The sequence below is a fragment of the Mesocricetus auratus genome, unplaced genomic scaffold, assembly GCF_017639785.1.
Source record: "Mesocricetus auratus isolate SY011 unplaced genomic scaffold, BCM_Maur_2.0 Super-Scaffold_100018, whole genome shotgun sequence".
NCBI classification, from domain to species: domain Eukaryota; kingdom Metazoa; phylum Chordata; class Mammalia; order Rodentia; family Cricetidae; genus Mesocricetus; species Mesocricetus auratus.
The window spans coordinates 2,404,623-2,418,266 of record NW_024429199.1 but is presented as its reverse complement, the minus strand read 5'-3'; the positions used below and the strand labels follow the sequence as shown (position 1 = coordinate 2,418,266).

Sequence of the window (13,644 nt, the reverse complement as noted above, 5' to 3'; positions counted from 1 at the left end):
GAGACTAGACACCGACATGAGTTTAAAAAAAGACACCTGCCAGAATGACCTGATTTCCACAGGAAATAGAGCAGACAGCATCCCTGGCTTCCAGTGGGGTGCCCGAGAAGGGGGCTGGAGAGCATGGCTGGATGGCAGCACTGCAGGAGAACTGTGCATGCCCCTGGCCCATGGATGCTCTGGTCTGAGACAGCTGTGCAGCCTGGGAGGTCTAGCGTGGGAAGCTTGGGGCCTTGGGGACTGTCCTGTCTTCACCGCTACTAATGGCTTCAGTGAGGACCTCAGAGCAGGCTGAAAGAGCAACCAGATGTTGAAAATGCACGTCTGTAAAGATCTCAAGAGGTTCGAAGAATGGACCAAACTGACCAAGAACAAGTCGGATGATGGGCAGTAGCTCAGTGTCTGAGGACACCTTGTGGGCTTCAGGGCACAGCTCACTGCACTAGAGTGATGTGGTGACCCAACCCAGCACACTGCCAGGCAGTAATCCAAGAGAAACATTGAGGCCAAGGTCACCATGAGCTGAGCAGACAACCTAGAACTTAAAGGAGACTGGCCACAATGGCAAGTGTGTGCCTCCTGAACAGTGGAAAGGAACAGGGGCGGCTTGTATAGGGGAGGGTTGGTGGGCTGAGGACACCTGGCCACTGCCCAGTCATTGGACATGGAAGAAATCAGTAAAGGGGCTCAGGAAAGCTCTGTTTCCCTGTCTGCATGTTCTGGAGGGTCCAACGGATGTGTACCCACTTGGTTTTCCTGAACAAGCCCCCTGCCGAATCATCTAGAGACTCCAGTGAGGGCTCTAATGGGCCTGGGCTATCTGAGGCTCACTGTCAGGGTCAGAACCATGATCTGTGGGTCTCCAGGGACCTGTGGTGAAGATGTCATGGAAGGTCAAATACAACTTAGTAACAAATGACCAGACACAAGCCGCCTGGGGCAGGGGGAGCTTTGGTTGTGATCGTGAGCGAACTCTTGGTTCCTGCAGGTGAGCAGAAGAGGCTGGTAGCTTGCCAGGTGTGAACTTGAGAGGAGCCAAGCATCATCAACCTCTCGAAGCATTTCCTGAGTTGCCGATGTACCTGATAGGGATTTGCCCTGCCTTTGTAGTCTACATTTCTTTCCTACACAGTGTCATCCTTGGCTGGGGGTGGTGGCACATGCCTGTGATCTCAGCAGAAAATGGTGGAGGCCAGTCAGGGTTCCATACTGGAAAATGGAGCACATCAGCACACAGGACAACGCTTCAGTGACACTAAGTGAGTATATGTGCATGGAAATACATCCCCAACCATGCTTGGGAACTCGCTACCTCGTAATTAAGGACCGAAGTGTTTCTTATAAAATTTATGCGAACATTTCCAAAAACATAAGAAAAGAATGTAAACTTGAAGAAAACAATATGAGAAATTTGAGCACACTTTGCCAATACAGAGTTTTAAAAAGTTTTAAATTTTATTGGTTTATTGATTTTTATAAAACAGAGTCTTGCTGGTCTGGAATTCTTGTTTCCTCTCATCTGTCTGTCTGTCTTTCTGACTGACTAATTATTATGTCTATGTTCCTGTGTGGAAGTCAGAGGGCAGCCTGCTGGAGTGTGTGCTCTCCTACCACAGTGTGGGTTCTGGGGATCAGTCTCAGGTCACCAGGCTTTATAGCGAGAACCATTGCTCACTCTGCCATCTCACTGGCCCCTGGCCTGGAACCCTTCCCCCACACCCTTTCCATTATCTATTTGTGTGTTTGGTGTGTGGGCGTGTGTATGCATGCACACCCACATGTACATATACTTGAGAGCATGCCATGTCAGATGTGGCAACTTCCACCACGTGGGTCCTGCTGATAGAACTCCCGTCATCCAGGTTTGGCTGCAAGCTCCTTTACCCAGCGCTCTATCTTGCTGGCCCTTGGCCTAGAACTTTTAGTCTACCTGCCCCAGCCTCCTGAGTGCTAGGATTACAGATGTGCACCACCATGTCTAGCAGAACAGCTTTTTTTTAGTGGTTGGGTGGAGACGATTTTTGTGTTAAGCACTTATCAGTGATCCTGGAACTGGTGTTCAAATACTTGTGTTTGCTCTCTTGTCTTGCTTTTTCAATGAATTCTTTTGATTTCAGCAAACACTTTTGGCCAAGGGCAAACACTGTTCAACATTACAGTTTAGGGTATTATACGAGTTCAGGTATCTTTTCTGAAAGAACATAAACGTAAAATTATTGGTGCCATTTCCCTTGGAGAGGAAGTTGGGGGTGTGGATGACTTCTTACCTCTTGGTGCTGTAGGTCTTTTATTGACCTTTTCTCCAAACTATAAACTTCAATGTTTCCTGGTTAGGTGTATTATAGATCTTTTTGGTTTTCTTCTTTTTTATACTAACAAATCAGCAACAGGAACTGCTTTAAAACAACCAACTCATGCAAAAGTTCCAAGTTTGTCTTTAACCATTTGACCAAACTTGGTGTTAGCCAATGATCATTTCCTGGTTACTCCAAGATGGACAGACATTAGACTTTTTCATACTACAGTGGTGGTGAGTGGTGGTCATTTGGAGTTCAGCCTCAGTAGGGAGAGTGGAGAGCACCAGGGGAGTGTTCAATAGCAGCCTTCCTCCCATGGGTTTCTGTTTAAGGAGAGTGGAGCCCTTGGTTTGGAATTCCTACCTTGGGTCCATCCTCTTGGTAACTCTCCATTAGTCTCTGTACAAATCTTTCAACTATCTGGGGTCTCACAACTGAAAAGTTTTCTTTCATGACTTGGTGTTTCCAAAGATCTAGAAAAACAAATAACAAAAAACAGATCAGCACAGGCATCCCAAAACACAGACTGGCATCAAGGACATGACTCCACAGCTGCCAAACGATGCCAACACAACAATCTGCCACTTTGAAATGCCGGCAGGGAAAGGGAGGAGGCAGACTGGGGCATGGAACCCTCTGGAATATGGAGGAAGGGAAATATCTAACAAGGTTCTTAATAAAAACATTTGGGGAAGTCCCTCTGAAAAGCAGTGAACAATATGGTTATTGTAGATAAAACCCAGAAAGAAATCCTTTGCTATTATCCTCTTTCGTGATGTCTGACTTGATTGCTACCCTGTATCTGCATGATGATTTCAATCAAATGCAGCAATCAGAAGTAAACAAAGATCATAGCTGATTCGTAGGAGAGGAAGCAACACAAAGTTTCTTATGGTAGCAGAAGCTACGAAAACCCTCCCAATGGAGTAGAATGCAACTGTTCACAGAAGAAATTCTCCCAATATTGATGGAAGAGTTTGATGGTATTGATCAAAACCACGTTGGGTTACTAAGTGAAAATGGCAAGGCATAGAACAATGTACATAAGGGGAGCCTCAGAGCCGTGGCTTAGGAGTTTCCCTGTCTTTCCTCTGTCACTACCCTCCTTCCTTGAGCACTGCTCGCAGCTGCACACCATTGTCCTCATTTTATTGAAATCCTCCTCCCGAGTCTCCTCTTGCCATCCACCACCTCATTTCTTTGTGCCTTTCACAAGAATTCCCAGAAAGCAATGCCATCCCTCAAACCCGCTTGCCTGGTTTTCACTTCCACAAGTCTGGGGAAACGGATTTTACCGTAAATGCCCACAACTTCCTGTAAAGCCAGTGACTTGACTTGCCTGCCCTAGCTAGCATTTTGCCCAGTTTGTAAGTCCCCCCGTTGGGGAAGCGTCCCCTCTCAAGGCACCTGAAAGTCTTCAACCTGGCTTCCTTCTTAGCTCACAGTGTCCCGCCCTTCTCCTCCACCCCGCTGTGCCCCAGGACTCAGCCTTACTCATTCCTGTGTATTCATAATTCACCTGCTGCCTCATCATCTCACAGCTGATTTATAATTATAATAATATATAATAATCTCAAGTTTGGATTAACTTCTTTTTTATTCTAAAGGTGACTTAAAACTTAATTTATGTATAATCAAGTTACGGGTGTCCCCTTCCTAAATGAGCTTGCCCATGTCAAAGACAGAACTTCCGTCTTCCCAGTTGTTCAGAAGCCTGGGGTCACGGAGGATTGTTCTTTTCTCCTGCTCCACAGTGCATCTAATCCATCACTGCTGCCTCAGAAGACACCCGGCATCCGGCCACTTACCTTTTCTCTGCTCCCAGATTCAAGACAGGGGCTGGAGAAACGGCACTAGTGGTCAATGCTTGCCTTGCAAGAAAAGCATCTGAGAACACACCTATGAAAGCCGGCTGGATGTGGCAACACGATTCGATTCTTAAGCCCATTGCTGGGAAGATGGAGGCATGCAGACCCCAGGGCTCACTGGCCATCCAGCTCAGCCAGTTGGTGAGCACCAGGCTAGTGACAGGTCCTATTTCAACAAACAGGTGGATGGTTTCTGAGGAGTGCCACTTGAGGTTGTCCCCTAGCCTGCACATGCTTGTGTACTCATGTGTACATGCTTATACACGCGCACACATTTACAATGAAGCATAAGCCAGATCATGCCACTCCACACCGGGGCCTAAGGAATCTTAGAAGCTGTGACTCTGCTGGGGGCGCCAAGCTCCACTGCCCCCTCCTCTGTTGCACCCTGCCTGCTGTGGCTTTTCGTTTCCTCTCAGATGAGAGGCCCTGCCACACTGTCCAAAATGCACGGGGTGACCAGAGAACAAGAGCAAGTATCTGCGGCCATCTGCCCAGAAATGGCCACGCCTCTAGAATTTATAGACTGCCCTACTGACCCAGCAGAAGTCCTGATTTTGAAAACGGGATTCTGAATTTCTCCCACAGGTGGCTACTTTGCATAATAAAACTATAAATCACAGTCCGTGCTTCTTAGAGAAGCCTAAGCTTTGATGAACAGACAGAACTGAGGATCATCATGAAAACGTTTCAGACTGGAACTTGGATGCCTTTCCCAGGGTGCTCTGGGGCAGAGGCCCATGGAGGTGTTGTATTCATTACACACTTCTAGCTCGGGGCCAGTTTGGGTTATCTCTGGCTGCAGCTAAGGAGAAGCCTTTTCCTGGGAGCTGGAGGATTTGCCAGCTCTCTCCCTGCACATGAGTTCAAATTAAGGCACACAGCTGGACAAGAGAGGAAGCCGTCCAAGGAATTTCTGGCAAAGAGGAGCCAACAGCCACATCTGTCTCGTTCTCAGTGCATGTGTGTGTGTGTGTGTGTGGCCATGGTGTCTTCAGCATGAAGCAGCAGGAGGGGATATGTTTTCTCTGTCTCTCTGTCTCTGTCTCTCTCTCTGTCTCTGTCTCTCTCTCTCTGTGTTATGGTGAGTGTAAGTGCACGTCAGACTAGAGGTCAGAGGATAACTTCAGGTGTTGCCTTCCTTGCCTTGCGTTTTGTTTGTACCGGGATCTTTGTTTGATTTTTTTTCCATTGCATATCCCAGGCTGGCATTTCTGGAGGCATGTGCTAGGGTCACTGTGTGCAGCAGCACCCAGTTTTACATGAGTCTGGCAATTCCCATCTGTGTGGCAAGCTCTCTAGCCACTGAGCTAAGTCCCCTGCCTTGAAGCCACAGTTTTGGCAGAGGCTCAGAAGTGGGAGGGAGGATCTTTTTCTCTGACCCTTGTCCCTGACTGAAAGTTTGATTTTGAGTTGGCCAAGTCACTTCCCCTTTCTCCTTCTCTTAGAAGCACTTAGCTTGAAGCAACACACTTCCCCCACATGACCTGGTTCTGGGTATCTCAGTGGTCCCTAGGAAAGCTGAAGGCAGAGGAGCTCCTTTCCCTCCCCTCCCTTCCTCAACAGCCAGGGAGCAACAAGTGTGAGCTTGAAGGCACAAGGAGGTAAGAGTGTGCCTGTCCTCCTGTGGTTTTCAATCTGCTGCCCTAAATACTATTTTCCCAAGTGCTGCACTATCTCTGGACAGGACGGCAATAACAATACAGTAAAGGTTCTGGGGTCCAGATTAGGGGGAAGATTCACACAAGGCTTTCCAAGTTTTCCAAACTTATTGCCATTGTTACTGTCAGCTGGACAGAACCTAGAATCCCCCAGGAGATAGACCTCTGGGTGTGTGCATAATGAAGTTTCCAGACTAGGCTCATTGAGGGGAGAAAATCCACCCTAAATGTGGGCAGCAAGAGAGGTGGTAGCATGCTCTGGGCTGGGACCACAGGCTGAACGAAAAGGAGAGTGAAATAGAGCACCATTCTCTCTCTCTCTCTCTGTCTCTCTCTGTCTCTCTGTCTCTCTCTGTCTCTCTGTCTCTCTCTCTCTCTCTCTCTCCCCCTCCCTCTCTCCCCCCCCCTCTTTCTTTTTTTTTGAGCCAGGATCTCCCTCCACAGCCTTGGTATGTAGAGCTGGCTAGCCTCAAACTCACAGAGGTTCACTTGCTTCTGCCTCTTGAGTTTTGGGATTAAAGGCTCCACCTGTTTTTTATGTTAATTTAAATTTTAAATTATGTGTGTGTATGTGGGTGCGCATGGAGGCCAGAGGTGTCAGATCCTCAAGGTGGGTGCTGGGAATTGAACTCTGGTCCTCTGGATTAGCAGTACTCCTCTTAGTCACTGTCATCACTCCAGCCCCAAAATTTTGATGGGTTTTGTTGTTGTTGTTGTTGTTGAATTTTTTGTTGTTGTTCTTTGTTTGTTTTGAGCCAAGTTCCCTACACAGTCCTGGAACTCACTATGTAGACGAGGCGGGCTTCAAACTCACAGAGATCCATCTGCTCCTTCCTCCTGTGTTCTGGGATTAAAGGTGTGCACCACCATACCCAGCTTGTTTAGTGTTTTAATAATATTCTATTAGCAAGATGTAGCACAGTTTAAACAAATCAACTTGGTTTTTATAGATCTCTGTACATACTCTGACTTTACTAGCTTATATAACTTTGAATTAAATCACTCAAATTTAATGACAACTAAAACCTTCATAAGCAGGTTTGGAACAGGCGATGATTAAAAGGGACAAAAGCAGGTCAAAGGTTGTGACTGATCCATACTCTACTGGTTTGCATCTCCAAAGGATGATACAGACAGACAGACAGACAGACAGACATGCACACATACACACACAGATGTATATTGTATGTATGTATGTATGTATGTATGTATGTATGTATGTATGTATGTATTCCACTTTGGACACTGTTGGCCTTCCTATTATTAAGGGAAAATTAGAAAATCTGTTCAAAATCAGTTAATTGCCAAAGTGTCAAACATGGAGGTGGCAGGGCCACTGTGAATTCAGGGAGCCTGTGTCTGGCACAGAAAGTTTCAGGCTCAATCAGGGTGTCTGGAGTCACTGCTGGCTCTCTGGTTGGGGCAGGGGTGGGAGGAGATAACTAATTCAGCTATCAAGAACTAGTACCAGGACCAGGTGTGGATGCCATTCTCCACAGCCTCCCCGACAAACTGGAGACCACGAATAAAAAGGTTAAGTTCCGAAGACAAGGTGGAAGGGAGATAGGAGGAGAAAGGCGGAGAAAAATCTTCCAGGGTTTTGGTGTACGCATGTGTGTGTGAGTTGACATCTTATATTTTTGAGACTGGGTCTCCCACTAGGCTGCTTGGACAGTGAGTTCCAGGGATCCCCTGTCTCTACCTCTCCTAGTGCTGGATTGCAGCTATGCCTGGCTTTTTACATGGGTGCTAAGAATCTGAATTTGAGTCATGCCTACGAGGCAAGCACTTTAAGCAGTCTCTGGTGCTGTCTCTGGCAGGTGCAAAGGCAAACCCTGGTCTGGCCACAGCAAAGACCCTGAGGAAAAACCTTGGAGCCTCTGCTAATCCAGCAGGGTCACTCTGCTTCTAAATGTTCTCTAATCCTAACTTCCTCCAGGAAGCTACCAGCTCCAGGCTAACCGTAGTGTCAAAGCTAACCACTAACTGCTGTTTCTCTGGAGCAGAAGTTGCCTCTGGTTGGAAGCTTTGCCCATTGTAGCTGCAATGAACTGTATGGGTGGGTGGAGATTCCAAGCTTTCAATGCCTTGGAATGAAAGTGATACCCCATTCCGCAGACTAAACTAGAGAAACACAGCATCCGGGGCACACAGTGGGGACCTACTTGCCTGCATTATGGAACTCAGCTGACCCAGAGGGCCTTGCTGAGACAGACCCCACCCCCCCAGATTGAAGGCCAAAACCCAAATAGAATGAAAACAGAGGCAATCACCACACCCATCAGTCCTGGCTTTTATTTTATGTGTGTGGTGACGACCGCTGAGTCTAAGGTCTGGCACATGCTAGGCAAACAGGCTGCGCTGTATTCCCAGATGCACTTAGCTTTAAATTCTTGTAAAGATGGAATCTTAACAGGGGCCTTACTAGAACTGGTCAGCACTAGCCAGGGTGATGCGCTAATGTCAGCTCGACCACTGTTCCGAATAACTCCAGTCTGCTCCTCTGCTTCCCTCCCGCTGGCATCTATACAAGGCTCCCTGGAAGCCTAGCTGATGAGCTCCCCACCTCCCTGGCCAGGGCAGCACAGCCACAAAGCGAGCATGCTCTCCTGCGCCCCGCCCCCACCCCAGGGTATCATCAGAATAACCGTCGGATCCTGGAAGGTGGCTGCACCTGCTCGGGGCTTGTGGCTTTTCGGCTGGGATTCAGAAGGGAGCCACCTGGATCAAGTGCATAGCACAAACAAGGGATCTTTGTGTCTGGTGAAGTGTTCCGTAACTGGAGCTCCCTCACACTCCACTCTCTGGTGACATTTGGAGCCGCCCTTGGGGGAGTGGTCAGCTTGCACATTGCACAGCCTTTCCCCAAGCCCTGTTTATGAAACTCAGTGACTTGAAAGTCCTAATAAAATGACCCTGGTAGTGAGGAAAGAAAAAAAAAAGGTGATGTCTTAGGTGAGGACGAGGTTGTCATCACCACTCTGGTGGACATGCATGGCCTCTCGAAGGAAAACCTAGTTGGTTTTGCTAGTCAGACAGCTTCCCCCTAGATCAACGGTTCTGTAGTTCTCTGTGGGATTGTTAGGAGTTAGGAATACATATTTGATGGTCTCCATAATCCATAGAACCTGCTGCAATAAAAATCCAGGGACGCTTGTTCAAAAAAGCAGAAGAAAAGTCTCTTTGCAAGTACTTAATAAGACGCTTTTCCTTCTTCCAAAGTCTCCGGGTGTTTTCCTGCTGTAATCTTACACTCCCTTGGGTGTGGGGTTAAGGGAACCTCAACTGCACCCATGACTCCACCCACGCGGTTCAGAGTTAGTATGCAGGAGACCTGACCTCTACCATCCCAGGTACCACATCCTGAGCCAAGCATCTCCCAGCACTCAAAAAACTGAGGCAGGGGGGACAATGTTTTGAGGCCAGCCTGGGCTACATAGTGAGTCCTTGCCTCAAAGCAAAAACTAAACACACACAAAGCCTTTCAAATGAAAAGAAATATACCAAGGGTTAATGGCACTCTTCTGTAGGTCAAGGATGTAAAAGGATATTTTATCTATGACTTGTTTGTTTTTGTAGTGCTGGGGACCAAAACCAGGACCTTGCATTTACTCTCTGTGTGTACTGTATGTACTCTACCACTGAATTACATCCCCAACCCGTGTGTGTGTGTGTGTGTGTGTGTGTGTGTGTGTGTGTGTGTGTGTGTTCTCAGATAGGGCTCACTGCTTAGCCCAGGCTAGCCTGGAATTCGTTATAAAGCTCAGACTGGCCTCAAACTCATGGCAATCCTCCTATCTCAGCCTCCCCAGTGAGGGGATTACAAATACAAGGCACTGCTGTTGTGATACTGTGTAGGTCAGGATAGAAAGTCACTAGGAAAGGGAAGGGCACGCCTCACTATAGAGAATGGATGAGGCTGCTCTCACACCAGCTGAGAAGTGAGAATTCCAGGAGCTGGGAAGAGATGACTCAACAGTTAAAGCCACTTACTCAAGTTCAGTTCCCAGCTCCCGATTGCCTCTAACTCCAGCTCCAGGGGACCCGATGCTCTCTGTGGACATGTTAAGACACACACGCTTAGGAGCTGAGCCTGTGCGACCTGCAAGTGTAGTCTTATCTGCAGGTATTTTCTTGGAATCCCATAAAACAAGGCTAACCTCTTGTTAGTAGTAAAAACATCTTGCCTTCCCCCTGTAGCCCTTGATCCTAGGGTCTTACTATATTAGTGGTGACCCTACTCAATCTATAGGAACAACCCTGTGATAATAGGTGGAGAATTCTGACAGGGGACTCAGAGAGTGAGTTGCCAACGAGACACCATGTAGCTGCTGGGGACATAGGATGATGGCTGAGGATTCTCTGGTAAGATAAGGTCACGTGGAGATACACAGATTAATAGTTATGGGATAATAATTAAGGGAGAGCTAGCCAATAAGAAGCCTAAGCCATTAGCCAAACAGCTTATAATTAATGTAAGCCTCTGCGTGTTTATTTGGGACCCAAAGGCTGAGGGATCAGGTGGGATAGAAACTTGGCCCACAGAGCAGTGTCCATGGAGACCATAAGACACTGAACTGTGACTTCTTCCCTGACAGAGCCACACCCAAGCTCTCGGTTGAGTTAGCCCTCTTCCTTGGGGTCTCTTTTTGTTACATCCAGTTCTAAATATGATAAAACCCTCTTAATAAACTCCAGCTCTGCTTCAGACTGGCTCTCCCTGACTTGTCTAGAGAAGGAAAGAAGCAGGCTTTACTTGAGCAGAAGTCCCTAAAAGATAAGGGACCTCTTCAGGCTTTTCATGGTAGCATGGGATGAGGTCTGTCCCCACCATCACTGACACTTTGTAATAAAAAAAAATGTTAATTCTTTTCAAGTAGTAAAACAAGCACTCATTACCTGTTGGGAGGGTAGGCTCCTCCTTGGATTTTTCTGATAGAAGAAGGGTCATCTCTCTACTAACTTTCCTCATTACCTCTTGGATCATATGAATTTCTAAACTTTCCAGAAGTTTCTGGAGCTGGAATAAGCACACGTTGAGAAAATAAGCATCACTATGCAATTCAGTTATCTATTGGGCTCCCAAGTTCAATACCAACAGACGGGCTTCTGGTTTGTCCTCTCCCTCAGCTCGTTTCTCTGGGAAGAAAGCCTTTTGGGATCTTGAGTTCTTCTTGGAGATCAATACATCTCTCTTTTCTACCAAATCTTTTTTTTTATGGCCCTCATCCTGATCGATAAACTATAACCTCTCTTACCATATTCTACAAAACACTTTATGTCTGATGATCTCTAAATGGCACCATAAATCTCATGAGTCGTTACTTTAATAAGAGCCTGAAAACCAATTTACATGCCAAGGAGGACTTCATGAGAAGATACATCAAGATGACTTGCTTCAATAGCTATGAGCCCCACTCCAGCACAATGCTTGTGGAGCCTACGCTTCCCTGTGAGAGGAACGCAGGAACTGCAGAAGAGCCAGGACTCGGGAGCACAGACAGTGTGCTTGACTTGAAGGCATACACAGAGTTCACACCGACATTCCCCATTGCTCAGTGGCTGCTCTGCTCAGACAGTCAGAGACCCTGGGTCCCCTGATCAAGCTGGGCTGGTGAAGACTCTTCAGTACACTACCTGAACCACTGCAAAAACTGTACTTTCTTTCTATGAGAGAAAACACTTGAAATGCTCTGTTCAGTATTTCCACATGAATGCGCACTGGATGGATTTCATAGTTAGGATCATATTAGTTATGCTTCCTATGATGCAGCATGTGAGTTTGAGGACAATGAAAACAAGAACCTAGACGTACAAAATGAAGGCATTTGGGGGTACTTCTTTGCTTACTCAAGTCTCCCACACCTTTGAGAGTGCCCCTCCCCTGCTGGAAGAGAACACCATTTGTGTTTATTGTTGTTTTACACACCAGAGTAGCAAGGCAGCTTCTCAAAGGCAAACTGAAGAGCGCTCTGTGTACCTGCTGAGCTTTTATTTCCATTTCTGAGACTCCCTTTGGAGGAAGAATAGACTGGCTTCTTATGATAAGTTCTTCAAATTCGTCTTCTTTGCCCACCCGCCTGGCTAAAGCCTTCATGCTGGGGTAGAAAATGTCAGCTCTAAGAAATAAAAGAGACAGAAACCAGCAAATAAACATATTTCCTCTCACTCCATTTCTCTGCCAGTCACTTTCAGTTTCCTGTGACCCAACCCCTTTAGGGACACATCAGCAACTGAGTCTGCCATGCCTTTAGTCAATATTTGATACCAAGGCCTTTCTCTACCAAGTTCCTATAACTTCTGTCTCCACGATGCAAAATGCTGATGCATCTTCCCATTTCTAGTTAACTCTGAATCTGACTCAGTAACTCTGGGATAGACGATTCTGGATGTGTCAAAGAGAAGTTCGGTGAGGTCTGGGGCAGTGGGCCTGGGCTTACTAAGAAACAGACACGTGGCAGGGACAGCAGGCTTTCCTGCCAGCTAAGTCATCCTAGATGAGGTGTGTAGCCAAGGTCTGAGTCACCTTGTGGACCTAAGGCCTTATGCCACATGTGCCATGCCACCTTCTGGGTGTAATACCTCAAGCATTTAGGCTTAGCACTGGGCTATGGTGTCCCAAGCACCAGCAATAGTCCACCCTATGAGCTAAAAAAGCTCACCGCCAGCATCGTGGGGTCCAAGTGACAGAAGGTTCTAGGGAGTAAGTGAAGATGCAGGACAGTTAATGGAGTCCAGCTCTAAATAGATTTTCCTTACGCCACTGCTGCGGAGACTGTTCTAGCTGCCACCTGACCAGGTAGAGCTGGGCATCCCCAGAATCCGGGTCTGACTCTCAATGAAGGGGGAAGAACCTCGAACCCCAGGCTCTACTCACTGACATGAGTCACAGAATATTAATTTGAGGTGTGTCGCTTTTGTTTATTCCCTGGGACGTTTGTTTAATGATGCAAAGATGTGTTTGATTTAATAAAATTCACCTGTGGTCAGGAGGCTGGGTCAGCAACTAGCTGACAGGAAGCTGTAGGGAGGAGCCAGGTGGAGAAGGGCTTTTAAGGAGGGGAGAGAACATGGACTTCTCGGTGAGCTGGGTGACCTGCTTGCTATTCAGCCTTTTTTGGGGAGCAGGATTCTACCTCAACCTTTGAATCTTGAGTTCTTTAGCAGAACTTCAGCTCTTGCAGCCTAGCCTGAATAGGATAGCCATAGCTTAAAAAGTAACAAAACAATTAAAAGAGAAAAACAACAGCCAGGTTTTTTTGTTTGCTTTTTGTTTTATATCAGCAGTACTCACTTGTAGAGCTCTGAGAACTGTCTGTGGAGGGAGGCAGAGTTGACCTCCTGGCCTTGAAGCTTGAGTCGGCCCCAGTGTTCCTTCAGCGTTTCCAGCTGCTTCCACAGGACGAGGAAGGACTTCAGCAGAGCCAGGGGCATCGCTGCCTCACATGGGGCCTCCAGCAACGCAGAGGCCTTTGCGTGGCTTTCCAAACGACTTGGGCAGAGTCCTAGATGTTTGGACCAATCTGGCTGAAAACATGACAGAGACAGAAAATCCTTTATCAACTGTGGCTTAAGACAGGATAAGTTTTTATATGTATCCATGCAAAATAACATCCAGGAGAAATGGTTTGTAGGCCTGTAGTATGTGTAGAAAAAACCCAGATTGTTGTGGAATAATCTTTTGTGCACTGTGAAGATGTATCACTAGATTGGTTTAATAGAAAGCTGTACGACCAATAGCTAGTCAGGATTTTCAGGGCAGAGAGAATGCTGGGAAGAAGGAGGGCAGAGTCATTAGGAGAAGCCAGCCAGACTCAA

At 47.0% G+C, this 13,644-nt stretch overlaps 1 protein-coding gene across 8 annotated transcripts in view; it reads right to left on the bottom strand.

The window, feature by feature from the left end:
- The window catches only part of LOC101831404, a 165,973-nt gene that overhangs the window by 31,779 nt on the left and 120,550 nt on the right, over positions 1 to 13,644 (bottom strand). For all 8 annotated transcript variants that reach the window (XR_005869434.1, XR_005869433.1, XR_005869432.1 and 5 more), the window contains exons 34-37: positions 13,121 to 13,353; positions 11,807 to 11,945; positions 10,726 to 10,846; positions 2,661 to 2,770 (exon numbers count right to left, since the gene is read on the bottom strand). Coding sequence is in view for 5 of the 8 variants with exons in the window: in XM_040728142.1 (XP_040584076.1) it covers positions 2,661 to 2,770; positions 10,726 to 10,846; positions 11,807 to 11,945; positions 13,121 to 13,353 (603 nt within the window). In the remaining 3 variants the exon portion in view is untranslated. The remainder of the gene's footprint in view (positions 1 to 2,660; positions 2,771 to 10,725; positions 10,847 to 11,806; positions 11,946 to 13,120; positions 13,354 to 13,644) is intronic.